This window comes from Triticum urartu, chromosome 3A (genome assembly GCF_056163025.1).
Source record: "Triticum urartu cultivar PI428250 chromosome 3A, HENAU_Tu73, whole genome shotgun sequence".
Classification (NCBI taxonomy): Eukaryota; Viridiplantae; Streptophyta; class Magnoliopsida; order Poales; family Poaceae; genus Triticum; species Triticum urartu.
Window position 1 is genome coordinate 703,528,558 of NC_141875.1, and position 17,060 is coordinate 703,545,617.

The 17,060-nt window shown below is 43.4% G+C and overlaps 1 protein-coding gene across 1 annotated transcript; it reads right to left on the minus strand.

Moving 5' to 3' along the window:
* Positions 1 to 628: 628 nt before the first annotated feature.
* On the minus strand, positions 629 to 11,487 carry LOC125546105 (villin-2). Its single transcript, XM_048710248.2, has 25 exons — positions 11,188 to 11,487; positions 9,895 to 10,022; positions 9,672 to 9,771; positions 9,506 to 9,574; positions 9,191 to 9,427; positions 8,919 to 9,096; positions 8,698 to 8,830; positions 7,735 to 7,894; positions 7,489 to 7,645; positions 7,305 to 7,408; positions 7,040 to 7,198; positions 6,370 to 6,438; positions 6,214 to 6,282; positions 5,701 to 5,838; positions 5,292 to 5,420; positions 3,531 to 3,681; positions 3,382 to 3,392; positions 3,160 to 3,300; positions 2,949 to 3,074; positions 2,644 to 2,700; positions 2,338 to 2,436; positions 2,163 to 2,270; positions 1,854 to 2,097; positions 1,296 to 1,549; positions 629 to 1,131 (listed from the first exon to the last, which is right to left on the minus strand). The coding sequence occupies exons 2-25, from the start codon at positions 9,945 to 9,947 to the stop codon at positions 1,018 to 1,020; spliced, it is 3,060 nt and encodes a 1,019-aa protein (XP_048566205.1). The 5' UTR covers positions 9,948 to 10,022; positions 11,188 to 11,487; the 3' UTR covers positions 629 to 1,017.
* Between the last annotated feature and the right edge of the window lie 5,573 nt (positions 11,488 to 17,060).

A 17,060-nucleotide genomic window follows, 5' to 3' on the forward strand; every position in this document is an offset into this window, starting at 1 on the left:
GTGCTAATGCAAACTATTACTCCCTCCGTTCCAAATTAGTTGACTTGAATTTATCTAGATACGGATGTATCTAACACTAAAACATGTCTAGATATATCCGTATCTAGACAAATCTGAGTCAACTAATTTGGAATGGAGGGAGTATTTGTGATGAATATGACCTGTAAACTATAGGCGCTTTGTTTAAAGAGGTTAAATTTCTTATACATGTCATAGTGCATTGTAAGCGTGAATGTAACATAGCCACTCACACTTTAGCTGTAATGTAGCAGCTCACAGTTTAGCAGCCAGAGGCGTTTATATTGAAGTTGCCTGTTCTGATAATTGGCTAAGCCAATTTCCAAAGTTTGTATCAAATGCTCTAGCTGAATATATGCCAAGCATTTACTATATTAAATGCATTGCGTTCCTTTCTTTACAGAGGGAGTCTGTTGCAGTTAACACCAACTCCATGACTTGTGGTTTTGTGATATTTTTAATCAAAAACACAACTGAACTGAACATACAAAAGGTTTGACATGGGAGCTTCTATGAGCCCGCATGTCTTCCTTAATTGTAAGACATGCAGGCTTGTTCAGAAGAATGGACAATAATTTTGATGGAGGGTTCTTTCCCAGTTGCAAAAATCTTCAACAGCACAACTAGACATTATAGGTAACATAATTGTCCGTGGTACATCAGAATGACAGTGTAGACGACCTTCCAAAACATACCCAGGGAGACTGCCCATAAACATGTAAATAAAACAAACCGAGAAAAACCATACACATATGGACAATCACAAAACAAGCTAGAGCATATTAGGACCTTGCAAACAGCACAGCACTCAGTCCATGTACAAACGAAAGAATGACCTATAAAATTCACAAAACCAACCAACCAAAGCCACAGGTAGCCGTTCGCACAAAGATGACCAGCAATGGATCGTGCCAATCAATCAATCATGATGAGAGGGATAAAAACAAGCACATGATTGATTGATCTCATTCTGCGGGAGAACCGGAAGCAGCCGCTTATTTAAAAGAGGTCGGCTTTCCGCTTCTGAAGCTCTTGCTTCCACCCTGGCTGCAGGTAGAACGCGTCCTTGGTGATGCCGAAGACAGTCTGGAACTCGCTCTCCGATAAGTACGCCTAGAGAAGCAACAGCCAAAAACATCAGCAATTCAGCTGCAACCTAAACAAGCTTAACCCTAGTCTAAGAAACAACGCTAAACCAGCAAACCTAAAAAGTGCTTCGGAAGAATAACCTAGCAGTACATGTGGACTCTGGATATAAAGTGTTCTCGAGAACAAACCTCTCTGCGTTTGTAGTCTATCCCGCGGATAGGATCAGTAGATTTAGATATCAAGCGGTCGTAGCTAAATGTTGCTTCACCAACATGCTCAGTTTCTTGTTCCTCTGGCACCTCCGGCGCCGCAGGCTGTGCTACATCTACCTCAGGTGGCACCTCATGCACTGCAGCATCTTTCTCTGACTGAAATTCAGAGGATTCCCCAGCTTCAGAGCGAGGAGATGCCTCCGCTGGAGATATTACGACGACCTCCGCTTCTGCAATGATTAAAGGTAGCAAGCTTTGAAAAACAGAAATACCAGCAAGTCCATAAGGGCTCACTTCATCTATGGATCTCCCCACTAGTCTGGTGAACATCACGCAGTTACTCCAGTATACCAGCAAATTAAATATACAGCACAGTGGACATGCATTCACTATTCCAAAGTTATTTGCAGAGAGACGAGCACAATTGTTTTGAAGTCTTGGTGGAACACTTTTACAGAAAACACAAATCGGACAATCCACAAGTCATTATTGTTCTCTAAGAAGATGAAATTTAAAAGGGGGGTATGGCTGTACCAGTCTTTTCTGATGTTGTGCTCGTCTTGCTAGCTCTGAGATTCTCAGATGATCCAGACTGCTCAGCAGTCAGCACAGAGGATAGCGCAGCAACTGCAGCTGCTCTTTGTGACCCTTGACCTGAACGTGACGGAGGTGGAGTTTTTGGTTTTGAGGATGGATTAAACGCATTGGACAAGGCAGCCAGTGCAGAGGCACGTTGAGTGGGTCCATCACCCGAGCTTGGAGACCTACTGTCAGTAGCCTGAAAGGGATTGCCTAGTTAGTTAATAACATGATATTCTGGTAGAGAGAATATTGAGCATTTACCTGCTTCTGCTGCGGAGCTGGATTGAATGCAGATGAGGACAAGGCAGCCAGTGCAGAGGCACGTTGAGTGGGTCCATCACCCGAGCTTGGAGGCCTACTATCATTAGCCTGGAAGGGATTGCCTAGTTAATTAATCACTCATAATATTTTGGTAGAGAAAATACTGAGCATTTACCTGCTTCGGCTGCGAAGATGGATTGAATGCAGATGATAGAGCTGCTAATGCAGATGCCCTTTGAGTGGGTCCACCATTACCAGAGCTCCTAGATGCACCCTGTAAAGTAATTATGGCATCAATATCATGCTACTATTATATTCTCTATATTTTGCATCTCCAACGAATTCATGAAATTTGTATCATGTACTACAGCATGATCAATTGTCTAAATATTGGGTTTATGAAGTTCATTCTGTAAAAGCAATTCAGCTATACTATACTTGTTATACATCCAAGCAATGCTGCGAGTGTTACCCAAATTACCTCTGAGCGTAATCCAAAAAGAAGTGAAAGTTTCTTTTGGAACGAATTCCCATGAATCTGCACAAAACAAGATACCTGTTAATAGCCCATAACAAGCGCTAACAGAATAAACAACACGAATAGCATACACAAGTAGAAGTGAACAAGGAGAACTACAACGAAGACTGCCTTCAGAAGTACATGAAACCACAACTGTTCAGTAGGTTTTCACTTTAATTAACTTAAGTAGATCATATCATCACTATAAATTAATAATAGACAATAGCACACAAAGATATAGCAGCATAAGATATCCGACAGCATACCACAGATTTTGTGTTATCCCAAGAGAAGTATGTCTTGAAGAAGCATGGCTCATTCCCTTCAGAGACTTTGTAAAGTGGTACATACGGGGAAAGATCTTCAATCGACATCGCATGCTCTATGTATTTCTGTGGTAAAGAGGTATAAGAAGAATCAAGTGTTGATTGTAAAACGACAGCAAACTATAATAACAAGGTCAAAGCTTCAGTTCACCTGGCCAACTTCGAACGCCTTTTGTTTCTCTTTTGGTTCCACGCACTGACCAATCCAAATAAAGACCTCTCCGTGTGTGTCAAGAATCATCAAGTCTTCAGTCAACAAATCATCTTGGCAAAAATTGAATATCTCGGTAACCTGCCGAAGCTCATTGACATCACATACCCTGAATTGCTATAAGCAAGTCTAATTTAGGAAAATCAAGGGCAAGAGGAATACCTCCAGTCTCCCTGATCAATGGTAAATTGATGACCATGTTACCATGAATGAAACCAAGCAACAAAAGATAATTAGGACAAGTACATGTACCATATAGATATTGACATAATGAGCAAAGAAGTCAAAGTAAGAAATCTACAATGACTAACCTTTCCTAATTGAGAAGGCATACAAATGAGGATCTCTGACAATAGTATCCTGCATGATGGGTTTGCTTGTATAGCTCTGTTTTCCATCAAGAGCAAACCAGAAAGCAGAACTCTCTGTTCCCTCCTTGCAATGTTTCACGGTCACACCAGGCTGCAATATTGGATACAGAAATCTTAGCAAGGGATAGTTGGGAATGGCAGTGATTCATGAAACAATGCTTCATAAAAAAATTGTTATGGAACAACTTTGCAGCAATCCATAACCACGTTCATTTAATTCGATGTGATATTTTTAAAACTATGCTGTATCACGATTACTAAAACAGAAGAACTCTTTAGGTAACCGTGACACTATGACCATCCATCAAGCTACAGTGAATAGACATTTAGAAATGTCTTCCATAAATAAACAGGGGCATGTAACCGAAAAGGTTGTGCCGACCAGTAAAGAGTCGAATAAAAAATTAGATACATGCTGCTGCAGATTGGCTGTATTTGAGATGTGCCATTGAAAAGGTCCTTCGTGATGTGACATTAAGTGGCTGATTTCAGATATATGCCATTACGAATAGGACGCCAGAGCTTTGGAGATGGGCTGTGTTCAGGAAACACGTGGAAAGAGCATGGCTGTATTTTTATGTACAAGAACGTTGGGATGGGACGCTAATACTACAACTAGGGTACAGTGAAGTCTGCAACGGCTCTACACAGGTCGGTACAGTGAAGTCTGCAACGGTTCTACACAGGTTGGTGCAAGGATGGCTCAGATGGCACCCAAAAAAAGGAGAAACGGGAACTCGATAATATTGGCGCAAGAATATGTGGTGGAAGCAGCTCAGTTACGACAATGGTGTGACTGGAGTTTACCCAGCAGTTTCAAGTGGTGGCATCAACAGAGAGTGGTGGGACACAATGATTGAAGATTGTATCCAAAGTTCCAGAAGCAACCTTACTGCAAATTCCATGGTTCAATGTTGCAACAGCGGCATCCTCAATGATGTAACGCGATGAGATTGTACAGCCTCAAATAGCCTGGCAAGCAACGGAGTCTGTCCATGGAGAACACTATGGAATGACGTGGAAGAAGTCAGGACTGGTGTGAGGTTGACAAAGGAAACAGGGGTAGTTCCATCCATACTGACGTATTTTTTAAATCAGACAATTTGAGATTCAAACGGTAAAACAGACAATCTGCAATGGCATATCTCGAAGAGGGGTCCTTTTAGTAGCACATCTCTAATATGAACACACAGTGGCATGTATCTAAATTTTCCATCCAAAGAGATTACATTGAATTTTTACCTCGTAAATTTTGGCAAAAGCCAGCAATCAGTACAAGTACTGAACTGCAATCAGTAGTAGTGCTGAACTGCGTCAGTACACAGAGAAATTATATTATATAACTAACTGGACCGGCACTTTTTGCTAATTGTGCAATAGCTTTATTTCAGTTGACACTGACATTGTGATACATGTTACCACAAGCCACCAGAATGATGAGCTTCAATCTTCATATGTCACCTTTATAAGGTTCCCATTTCCATTCAAAATCAGCGTATAAGCTTGAATTTTTCACGAGTTAAACTGTTAGTGTCACTATTAACATCTTATATGTATGTGGTAATAACTTGTATCTGTAAGATGGATGAGTCATGGGTGAATCTGTCATTCAACAAACTCAATAACAAATCACGTTATAAAGACTTCTGCAAAAGGTGCATAGACATTTGAAAAGATCTCTGTTTAAAGATGGTCATGTACCTTCAAGAATTCAGCAACTTTCGCTGCCCACTGCTGTTGCTCGTAAGTGCTAGAATTGCCATGCCATGTAAACATAGCACTTCCAGTTTGCAATACAAAACAGTCTGTGGAGCTTAAAGATGTAGCTAGCTGTAAAATAATAACCAATTAGCTCAAGGGAAAAATAACAGAATTTATGTACAGTTGTAGATTTTGCGAATATTCTCTGTGCATCAGAGGTATATTTTTTCTTAGAAATGGGCACAAAGGTATACTTTTGAAAGACTAATCTTGGTAGCTCGAAGCCCAATATTCTCACTTGCACAGCTTTTGTTGTACTAAATCAGCGACAATTAATATAGATCGGAGGGAGTATGTGTCATTCACTCATTCTAGATATCAACAAAAATAACAGGGGGGCAGGTTATACCGCGTCAACGTGAAGCGTTTTATTGTTATGGATAGCTGTTCCAGACACCCGAAGCAGAGCTATGCCCTCGGGAGAGTAAGTTCCACTGGCCGCACCCTTTTCTTCTGTAATCTTCTTGTATCCAGAACTGATACCACCCTACATGATTAATAAAAGAAAAATACTTTACATATATTATTTAGACTCAGAGACTGGAATGTACCCAGCGATTTGGCTCTGGCTAGAACTGCATGGAAATCAGCAATCCATGTACCAGAACTTTAATTTACTTTCCTTCACTGTGTTTACTTGTACTTGATCACTTCATTTATGGGTTCTCATAGGTTTCTGTTGGGTTTCATCTCTAGCCTATACCAACTTGCTTGGGACAAAAGGCTTTGTTGTTGTTGTACATTATTTTATACTAAGAATTGAACTATGCAGTCCTTTTAGCATAACAGTATCAAAGGGAAGCCACCACACAGGTGGTGAGTGATTGTCAAAAAAAAAAGATAAATTCAGAAACAGTGATACCTTCAAGATAACCATGGGCTGGAAAAGAGCAACAAATTGCGGTGGTTCCTTCCCTTGATAAATACGACCCTACAGTACAACTACAAATAAATTAAACTCTTCTCTTGGGAATAAATATTATATACACTTGTTTAAATGTGAAATAAAATGCAGCACCAGAACAGGCCTTCCTTTCAGTGAATTCCACATTGTATTGGCTAGTTCAGCTCCCATCACTTGATCATCCTGCACAGAGTACACCAAAAAGGTAAACATAGACACCAGCTCACTTTTAAAAGCACATGAGTCATGTTGATGTAAAAATGTGATAAACAGAGATCAGTTAACTCTTTTAATACCAATAACGTGAGTTTGTCCTTGGAAATCTATTCTAACATAGAACAGACACACTTAAATTTAAGCTATGTATGGAAAGATTTTGGCAGGCAGATCTGGAGCATCCTAGCAACATCTGCAGTTTAAAGATGAACCCTTCCAGCAAAAACATTCTGAGACTAGTTGCTGCAACACCTGTTTTATGCATGCACCCTGATTTATCTATTTATAACCTTTCTAATATGATCAGGCAATGTGGCTTCGACATTTGCATTGACAGTGAATATAAATAATTCTACAGAAAGGCTTAGGCATAGGTTTTATTTAAAGTACACCATAATGTAAGTAAATGCACGATATATAAAACAGCAAACGCCGAATCACCAAGACAATCACTAATTCATTATCACGCTAAGAAATTATTATTTGAAAAGAGCATCAACAATTAGGATCAAGTGAAAAGAAAAGGTTAGGCATTAGCTAAGTGGGGCAGCATGCAACGTATTATTACCGCTGTGCTTTCCTTCCCAATCCAGTAATTGAGATAATATTCTTCTTTCTTGTCACCCGAATGATATGTATAAAGAACAATATAACAGTCTCCACTGTAAAATTTTCCATTGTCCTCTTTTGGAAGTGGACTCCTAGCATTTCCATCGATGCACCACACCTGAAATAGGAACAATTTATTTGTAAGGGCATTTTCATTAATGCATTTTGGGAATAAATATTTTAATGAATGCAACTCATAAAGTAGAACATAGGATCAGCCAAACCTCGAGCCTTCCACCACCTTCAAGCAAAGGAGGAACTTCCTCGTTTACTGGAGTGCTGCTTTTTGGAGCTCCCTTTACATCAACGCCTTGTTGCTTCAATAAAGCTAGAAGAAACGCCAAAGATCATCAGCAATAATCAAAATAGAATTTTTGTTATCCTGTTAGTTGTAACTGAATAAACTACCTGCAACTTTTCCCCGCCCGTCCTCTGCACCTGAGTTCCCTGTTGCAGTACCCGCAGGCCATGATTCAAATTTTGACTTGAATGCATGGCTTTCATAACCCTGAATCACTTGTGTCACTCTTGTTGTCTTTGGCCTTTTCTGATTAATGATGAATTCCTACAAGAGGCAAAACCATAACAGTGTTGCAAATCTGAAATGACAATCAAAAACATAAAAAGAGAAGGAGAGACTTTCTGTAAGCTCACCTCAACTGCTTTAGTGGCAGCTTTTCTGTCCTCGAGTTGTGTTACCCGACCAACCCATACAAACATTTCAGCCCCACAGTCAAGTAAGAAACATCTTGTGTTCTCAAGGACTGCTTTTGTAAGAGGTATATCTTCAAACTTTAATTCACCGCCATTGATACTGCAAGGAGAACAATGGACAGGGCAAACAGTAAAATATCAATAGAGCCACGTCTTCCAACATCAAGTGATATTTACAGATACTGCAACTATAAACATTTGACAAGTAACTGCTTCTAGGCAAACCTCCTGGCTACCTTTGCACCCCCACCTCCTAGCGGTCTTTTAAAGGCCTTTAGCTGGTGGTCCGGGCTATTTCCAGAAGGAATGTGGAATACACAGATTAGGGACACAAGAACTTGAGGCAAGCTATGACAGTCTGTGGGTCGCTGTATTGTATTGTGTTGTGTTGTGGACTATTTGCTGCTACAATCATCATTACTGATGCTAATAAAATCTTATTACTGTGTTGCTGCTCCCGAAAAGATACTTCTGTTTAGTTAATATCTTATAGAGTAGAAAGCAAAATTTATGGGTGTAAAAGACATGTAGCCTATCATGTAAAAAGGTATGTAGCCAAGGACTGGCTAGAAGCCATTTTTAAGTGTAGGAGGCACAACTGAAGAAAATAACAAGCTATAACTAAGCATTCATCTGTATCGTCTAGCGATGAATAGAGATTCAATTTATTTATTTTAAATGCCAACCATACGCTCATTTCTAAATAATTATTAACTTGTACGTGCTTATCTTACAAATGTGAGAACATAAACAACAATAATGTCATGCACATGGCCCCAGCAAGTAGCAACAGTAGACATAGAATTTTGAATCATGATGATTAGTTTCCTTTAATTATCTTATTTCCTTTGGATTGGTTGCTACCATTAAGTATCAACAAAAGTCACTTCTATTAATAAATACCTGTAGAGCTTGGGTGCTGTAGTTTCCAGTACAACATCGTCATCACTAACAGTTTTTTTCCCAATAGGTGCAAAACCTCCAAAAAGGACCCAGAATTCACCAGAGTCTGATTCCGCTTGTAGTTTTCCATCATCTGGCATTATTAGAGTTAAACCACGTGAGTAGAGAAAAAGGCACATCAGTTAACAAAGATACTGATGCCAGGTTAAATATCCCCTTACCAACGATTGCAACATCACACACACCCCCATGGTACTTCTCCTTTAAATGTTGGATCACTTCCAGTGATTTAGCCCTTTCTTGGATATTGGAGTTTGCACCATTGAATTGATAAATTTTATTTTCAGTATCTAAGATAAACACATCATCATGGTTTAATGATGACCGTGCAAAGGGAACCTGAACAATGTAGGCACCATATTAATGTAGCATACAGAATTGACAAGCTGAAATTTGAAAAGAATATGCAGGAAGAGTGTAAAATATCCCATACCTGCTTAATTCTAATAGCTCTTTTTCCTTTGCAAATATATAACCGTGTTTCAAACGTCTCCTCTTCTGGCGTTTTGAACCCAGAGGCAAAACCACCCTCCATAGGTATAATGCAAGGTTTGAAGTATGACAGGAACTTGTCAGATTCATAACCTTGGAGCTCCCTATACTGGACTGCACGACCCCCAAGTACAGAATCGAGTTCGACCGTCTTGATTGCTGCAGTGCCAGCTTCATCCTGCACAGCGACAAGTCGTCAGTTGGTTGAAAATGTATTTCTGAGTGTCACAGAAATTGAATTTTACACGGTGTGTACTTGGCTTGAGTCTTTCCCAATCCAGAAGTGGACGTCGTACAGATATGCACCACCCTTAGGAGAAGTTGTCTAGAAAAATACAAAGAAATAGCTTAGTAACTTTTGTATGATAGAAAAATAGAAAGACCAATGATGCATCAGAGAATGCAAGAGTCAAAGCAATCACCTGCAAAACTATATATGAATCTCCAGAATAGAATTTACCATAATCAGATTTTGGCAATGCAACTGGCTTAAAATCTTCAATTCGCCATATTTCTATCCCACTAAGTGACGTCAAGGGGCACGCATACATAAATAAAGAAGTACAGTCCAGATTTGTGAGCTTAAGGAACAAAATCAATTCAATCAAAGATAATTAACTGGCTGACAGTCATGTGGAAGGATACACTTTTTGGCCAGCCCCTTGGAAAGCAGGATCCACCACTTTCGGGGTCGACATTTGGAAGCAACTTTACCAGGGCTCACTTTGAAGGTGATGAAATAGCAGCAATGGCTCCACTATACAGCAAGGGCCCTGAAATTTGAGAGTAGGTCATAAGCTGAAAAGGGAACACGCTGAACCAAATCAAACAACAATTGTAATATGAAAACACATTCAGTTACTCCAACAAGGAAATCGAAGAAGAAAAAACTCCAATCAAGTGCAGATAAGATAACTAATGAAGTCGTGTGTGAGATGCTGAGAGTAGAATGCATCAAGCCGTGGACAATGCTCATGAATCAGCGCTGGGCATCTGTCTAGATAGAGGTCTAAAATAATCAGCATTGATGTGCTCTCTCTTTGACAACATATATCCATCAACGCATGATTTCTATTAAAAAAGCTTACGCTGTAAAAATACATGTGTTGAGATTTATGTTGGTGTCAAAAAAAAAATTCCAGAAGCCTCACTCTCTCTCTCTCCAAACTCCATGACACGGAAGCCTCCTCTTTCCACCCTGCTCCAAAGTGAGCAGAGAAGAGCACAGCTTCCCCTGCACGCATAGGAGTCCGCCATGGTCACAGAAGCAGCACATGGCCAAGGTGTGTCTTATTACTGCAAGGACTTGATGCATTTGAATGGCTTTTTGATCTCTTCGAAAAATGAGTTCCAATTGTACCATCTCTCGACGATAACTTGTGCTATACTGCTAGTTCCAACTGTTTACCCCCCAGGACAGGATCAGCGGCGGCTGAGGTGCAAGCACACACACTTATGTCTGGTCCAGTTAAATCGATTTTCAGGAAACATGTGCCCCTCGCTCCAGGCGATGCTAGTCTTCGTCCGAGCTGTGAATTCCACTTGGCATAGGGAACGCAATAACTTGCATACGGTGGCCGGCAGCTAGCCGGCCTGGCCGATGTAATGAGCAAAAAAAAAAATCTGAGCGTGCGGAGGGAGAGTGACAGTCTGAAATTCAGCGAGCATTCATTATAATCCGGAGAGTGCGTATAATGAATGAGCATTCATTATAATCCGGAGAGTGCGTATGTAACGCCGGGATCACGGCGTAATGGCCCGGATCTCACGATCTAGCGGGGCGGATCCGAGCGCGTGATCCCCGATCCTGCCGACGATCCCGGCCCCCGGGGCCTCCGTTCACGGGCCCTCGGCGCACGCTGCCGGAATTCGCGGGCGGGGAAGGGAGGGGGAGGGGAGGATCTGCAGAGCGAGGCGAGTAGAGGGAAGGCGACTCACCCTTGCCCGGGGAAGGGGGTGCCGGTGGGGCCGCCGACGATGATGGAGGGCCCCCGCGCCGTCCGCGTAGATCCGCCGCCGCCGCAGGCCCGGGAGGAGGAGCGCGGTGGCCGCTGATCCGGCGGTGGCGAGGGGGAGGGAGGGGCTCGTCGACGGGATGGCGAGGCGAGAGTGAGGAGGGAAAGGGGCCGTCCCACCGCGTGTGTGGGAAGGAAGGGAGGGAAGGGGAGGGAAGGGGAGGAGGGAGGGAGGACGGGTTGGCTGGGCTGGGCTGAGCTGGGGTGGTGGTGCCGCGTCGATGCGGGGCTCGTGCCACCGCACCGGGGGTAATAATGGTCGCTGCATGGCACGGCAATGGATCCAGCCATCCAGCCAGCCCAGCCAAGGTCGCCCCGGTCGGTCGGTCGGTCGCCCAGTGGCGGCCATCATCACTCGTCGCCGCCCTCGCCCGACCCCGACCTGGCCTGGCCTGGTACAAGTGTACACACTGCGCAATAAGTGCCACATGGCGCGCGCTGCAGGGCCAGAGCAGTACATACACATACACACTGGCCGGTGACGCATACTGCAGTATATTCTTTTTTTTTAGGGGATACGCATAGTATAGTATATTCGGCTGCCTTGTCCGGCGGGAGAAAGATATATCTTGTTTCTCTCCTTCTTCTTCTTGGAAAGAAAAGGGAGGAGAATGTCTGTGGCATGCGTTTTCTTCTTCTTCCTCTTCCAACCGGCCGGTTGACGATTCCTTGCACGTTTCGTGGTTTCTCTGCCTCTGATTTGATGACGGCGACACGTTTCTGTTTGTTTTCTTGCGTTTGAGACGGCGCAGAGAAATGTATGCATGGCCACGATGCGTCCTGCGGTTTGGCCGGCTGGAGCCCCTTTGTTTTATCCGGTCGTGTCGGTGTCAGTCTTCTCCAAACTAGTCCAGATAATAATATAGGTGCATTCCTATTCAACAACAACAAAAACTATATCTATACTCCCTCGCCTCTAGAAAAAAAAAAGAATACTCGTATATATACAGTAGGATGGCTACAAGTATTGCACCCAGCAGGTCCTGACGCTCGGCGATTCTTCACTCGACCGCGTGCTCGTGTTCCGCAAAGTGAAAAAAAACATGGCGTGCTCGAATCATTCCATCTGTCGCGCAAACATATACTACAGCGATCTCGATCTTCCTCCCGCTCCCGATGGGCCGTCGCGATTTCTTTAATTCGATTCGATTCCATACTACCACATCGATCTAGTACTGTTTACTCCTGCCTGGCCGGGGCAGGATTTTACCAGTACTACTGTTTACTACCCGATCCAAGATTATGAACACGTGGATGATTGCCGGGCCATCTCTAACGGAAACGGGTATCAAATCTCAAAATAGACGGCGAATCAACATGTGGTTTCGATGGTTAGGAAGACGGCGATATCCCCGGTCCATCAGAGTTTAAATCTTAGAGTTAGTATTGGTGCTTAGTTGGATTTATCTTAGACTTTCGGTAGAAGAAGATATTCCCGTCGACTTTGAGGCGCATGTGATGACTTCATAAAATCTCAATATGCCATGCCAGCTCCATCTCTCAGATCTCCGATGTAGATCATTCAATCGAGGTGGTCCGAACGTTTGAAATCCCACGCCCAGGTCCAAAATTGGAGGAAGCTATGGGGGAGTTTTTGGACGATAGCCACCTCGAACTCTAACACCTCAGATTCACCCAAAACCATGTCGGCTCTAGAATCCTCCGCATTTATAACTGTTTCAACCCGGTCGTCTGCCTATCCGCATTCAAGGTGGTGTGCTGCCCAAGAAGCCTGCTACAGCTGTCCCCATTGAACTTCGCCGCTTTACATGTCCCAACTATCTAAAGTCGGCCGGCCACCCCTAAAACCCTACCGCTAGCCCTACTGTACGAGCCCCTAGTCCAAATTCATTGTATGTTGTCCGAACCCACTTGTTCGCATCCGTCATCCAAACTCATTTTTTGCATCTGTTGTCTACCCTCTGTCGTTGGCTTGGTCCAGAGTGGCGATAATGTGGTACAAGGCGCTATTGCGGGGCGCACATTGCAAATCGTGGCGGGCGCCAAGCACCAGGCTCGGATTGAGGCGGGCCAACCTCCGAGCTCCAAGTCGGGGTCGAAGGAGGAGGCGGTGGTCGTCGACGCCATGTGCGGCGCGACGTCTGGACACCATGTTGCATGCGGATAAGCAGTTCAATCTGGCACTCCTGAAGAGCACCATGCGGCGGTGACTCGAGTGGAAGTGGGGCGTGTGGCTGTCGCTGCCATGGCGGAGCTCCTTGCAAGCCCAACTGCCGTCGACAAAGAACCGGACAGTGCTCACGTCAATGCACGATGGGAGCGGCTCTTTGAGGAGTTCGAGGCCGAGGACGGCAAGGGGCTGGCAAAGCATGACGACGATGCCGAATAGGCACATGTCCACGGCTCCGGCCGGTTGGCGCCGACCGCCAACAACGACGAGGCTGGTAGCGTCAGGGCAGGGTCGTCGACCTCACCTCCGACGTTTTTTCTTTTTCTTTTTCGTTAAGCGACCCCTCTGCATTGTAAAGAAAAACCATGAACTCGTTCAAGGCTTGGTGTCCACTCAGCTTGATGAATTGCGTTCAAACGTGTTTACCGACGTTTGGCAACTCCATTTGCTTGCGTTGAAGATGCCCTCTTAACCCAACAGCCGTACGTGCAGCGCTGCGCGTGACTTAAATTGATCGATCGGCCCTTCGGTCGGGGCTCCGCGGCGGCGTCGCCGGCCGGCCGGCCGGCATGCCATGTGCGTCGCCACGGCCTGCTGCTTTGCGCGCCACCGCAGCCTCTGCACCGGCGCAGTGGCAGAGGATCTGCTAGCTCAGGCCAGAAAGATCCCCATAATTGAGGCGCATGCAGGGGCAGCTCCGGCTCCGGTCGTTGGTTGGGAACGGCACGATCCATCGATCCATGCTTTAAGACCCGGCCGGCTCCATGATTAGATTTCTTCCGGCCTCACGTGACCGTGCTCGCTCCGGCAGGTTCCACAATCCACACCGTGTACATGTTGACGTTGCTCATGTAGTTACTAACAGATTTTCCCACACACACAAAAAAAACTAGAGAAAAGTATACTTTTCGTCTCTCAACTCTTGACCGAGTCTAAATTTGGTCTCTTAATTTTGAAACCAGACAACTTGCACCCTCAACTATTGAAACCGGACAAGCCTCGTCCCTGGTCTTGGTTTTGACCAGTTTTGGAGCTGACTCACCCTGGTTTTGACCGGTGCTGACTCAAATTCGCGTATTTTTTTTGATCCGTGATTTTTTTTAAATTCACGTATATTTTCATATGTGTCCACTCTTTGAAATTCGTATACTTTATTCAAAACATTATTATTTTTAAGTCTGTAGACCTTTCTGAAATTCGTGTACCTTTCTCAGTTCGCGTAATTTTTTCAAACCCTTTACTGTTTCTAATCCATGAACTTTTCTACAATTCATGTGCTTCCAATAATCCATGCACCTTTTCCAAGTTAGCCTATTTTTCAATATTCTTGTAATGTTTTCATGTTCGCGTATTTTTTTTAAATTCACGAACTTTCTACAATATTCGTGTAAACCTTTTTGAAATTCATGAATATTTTTCAACTTCACGTACTTTTATTCTAGTTCATGTACTTTTTTCAAATTCAGATATTTTTCTACAAACCCACGTACATTTTTCAAGTTTGCATATTTTTTTCAAATTCACCTACTTTTAGTATAGTTCGCATACTTATTTAAATTCACATGTTTTTCTACAAAACTGCTTACATTTTTCAAGTTCGCATATTTTTGAAAATTCACGTATTTTTATTCTAGTTCATGTACTTATTTAAATTCACGTATTTTTCTACAAAGCACGTACATTTTTCAAGTTCGCGTATTTTTTTCAAATTTGCTTACTTTTATTATAGTTCGCATACTTATTTAAATTCACATGTTTTTCTAAAAAATACTATGCGGATTTGGAAAAAGTATGTGAATTTGAAAAAATTACGCAAACTTGAAGAAAGTACGTGGATTTGGATAAAGTACACTGATTTGAAATATACATAAATTTAAGAAAATGTGCAAACTTGGAAAAAGTATGTGGGTTTGGAAAAAAACAGGAATTTGAGTCAGCTCAGTCAAAACCGGGTGAGTCGGCTGCAAAACCGGTCAAAATAGAGTCCAAGGACGAACCTTGTCCGGTTTCAATAGTTGAGGGTGCGTATTGTCCGGTTTTAAAGTTGAGGGACCAAATCTAGACTTGTGAAGAGTTGAGGGATGAAAAATATACTTTTCTCAAAAAAACTACTAAGAGATTTGAAATTTGAAAAACAAACTTGAAATTTGTAATTGGACTTATGATAGCGAAGAGTTTGGTGTCAGAGTCAGATCATATATGTAATGGCATCTCCAATCGGACCCTACTACGCCCTCATATTTTTTTTAGACAATCTCGCGAAGCTTTTATTCAAGTTGTCATAATGTTTACATGGATAACATCAAGATCTCCGGGGTGCCCTAACCAGACATGGCGACCCACCCCTAACTTCAAACCCCGCTTCGCTAAATTGTGAGCCTTGAAATTCGAGCTCCTAAACTCATGGACAAAATTACAAACACTAAAAGAAGAACTGTGATCAATGATTTCATATATGATTGCTCCATAGCTAGCCTTGCTCCGATGCTTGATGTCGTCCACCACCACCTTACAATCGGATGCCACATGAATTCTTTGCAAGTTTAAATCATCGGCGAGGGCTAGAGCCTCCCGAACCGCCAAGGCTTCCAGAGATGGGAGACCACTGACCCCTTTGATCAGCATGGACGAAGCACCCTGGAAATTACCTTCATGATCTCGACATATGGCCGCTACAGCCCCTCGGCCCCGGTTCCTAGCCACCGAGGCATCAACATTAATCTTGGAAAATAGTTCTGGTGGTTGTATCCAGTGAGCTGGGCGCACAACTGGTTCCTGAGTACATTTTCTCGTGTCAAAGCAATGGCTTCCAGATCATCTATGTAAGATTGTATAAATATATTTGTTGACGCCGGACTTTGGAACAGGCCCTCATAGATAGCTTTTCTCCTTGACCTCCACACAGCCCAGAGTGTCACCACCAAGAGCACAAATTCTTTCTGCGACAGATCGTCAGATAACTCAAACAGCCAGTTATTCGCATTGGTATTTTGGTTCAGGTTCATCTTCGCCACCATGTCTTCATCAAAGAGCGCCCAGACGCATCGATACATCGTGCAGTCTAGAAGCGCGTGCCTCCACGAGTCCTCTTCTCCACAGAGCGCACATGCCGATGAGGTAGACATATTACGGTGATTCAGCAGTGCAGCCGCCGGGATCGACTGTCGCGCCAGTCTCCAAGCGAAAATTTTCAGTTTTGATAGGACCTTCATATGCCACAGTGAGGTCCATGCATTGCTGCTCTTGTTCAGGTCCGATGCTCCTGCATTCTCCTCTAACCAGCTCTCTCTATGCTCTTTGGTGTTCAAAATCATTTGGTAAGCCGATTTGACTGAAAGCCTCCCTCTATATCCGGGCGCACACCATCCGGACCAAAAAAAGTCACTCAGCCGGATTTTCAAACTCAGCCCATATGTTAGTGTTGTCCAGCACCCTTCAAACCTAGCTCATATATGAGACGGATTTTTAAGCTCGGTCCATATATTCGTATTGTCCGGCACCCCTTAAACATAGCCTATATGTGATTCGCCACATCGGATCCAACCTGGAGGGCCCATCACAAATCCCTTCAAATTGACCAAATAGACCACCCTTCCTCCCACACATGCCCCCCTTTCATGCGTCTGCGCCCTCGCCCTCCTTCGCCCTTGCTTCGTGCCTTTGCC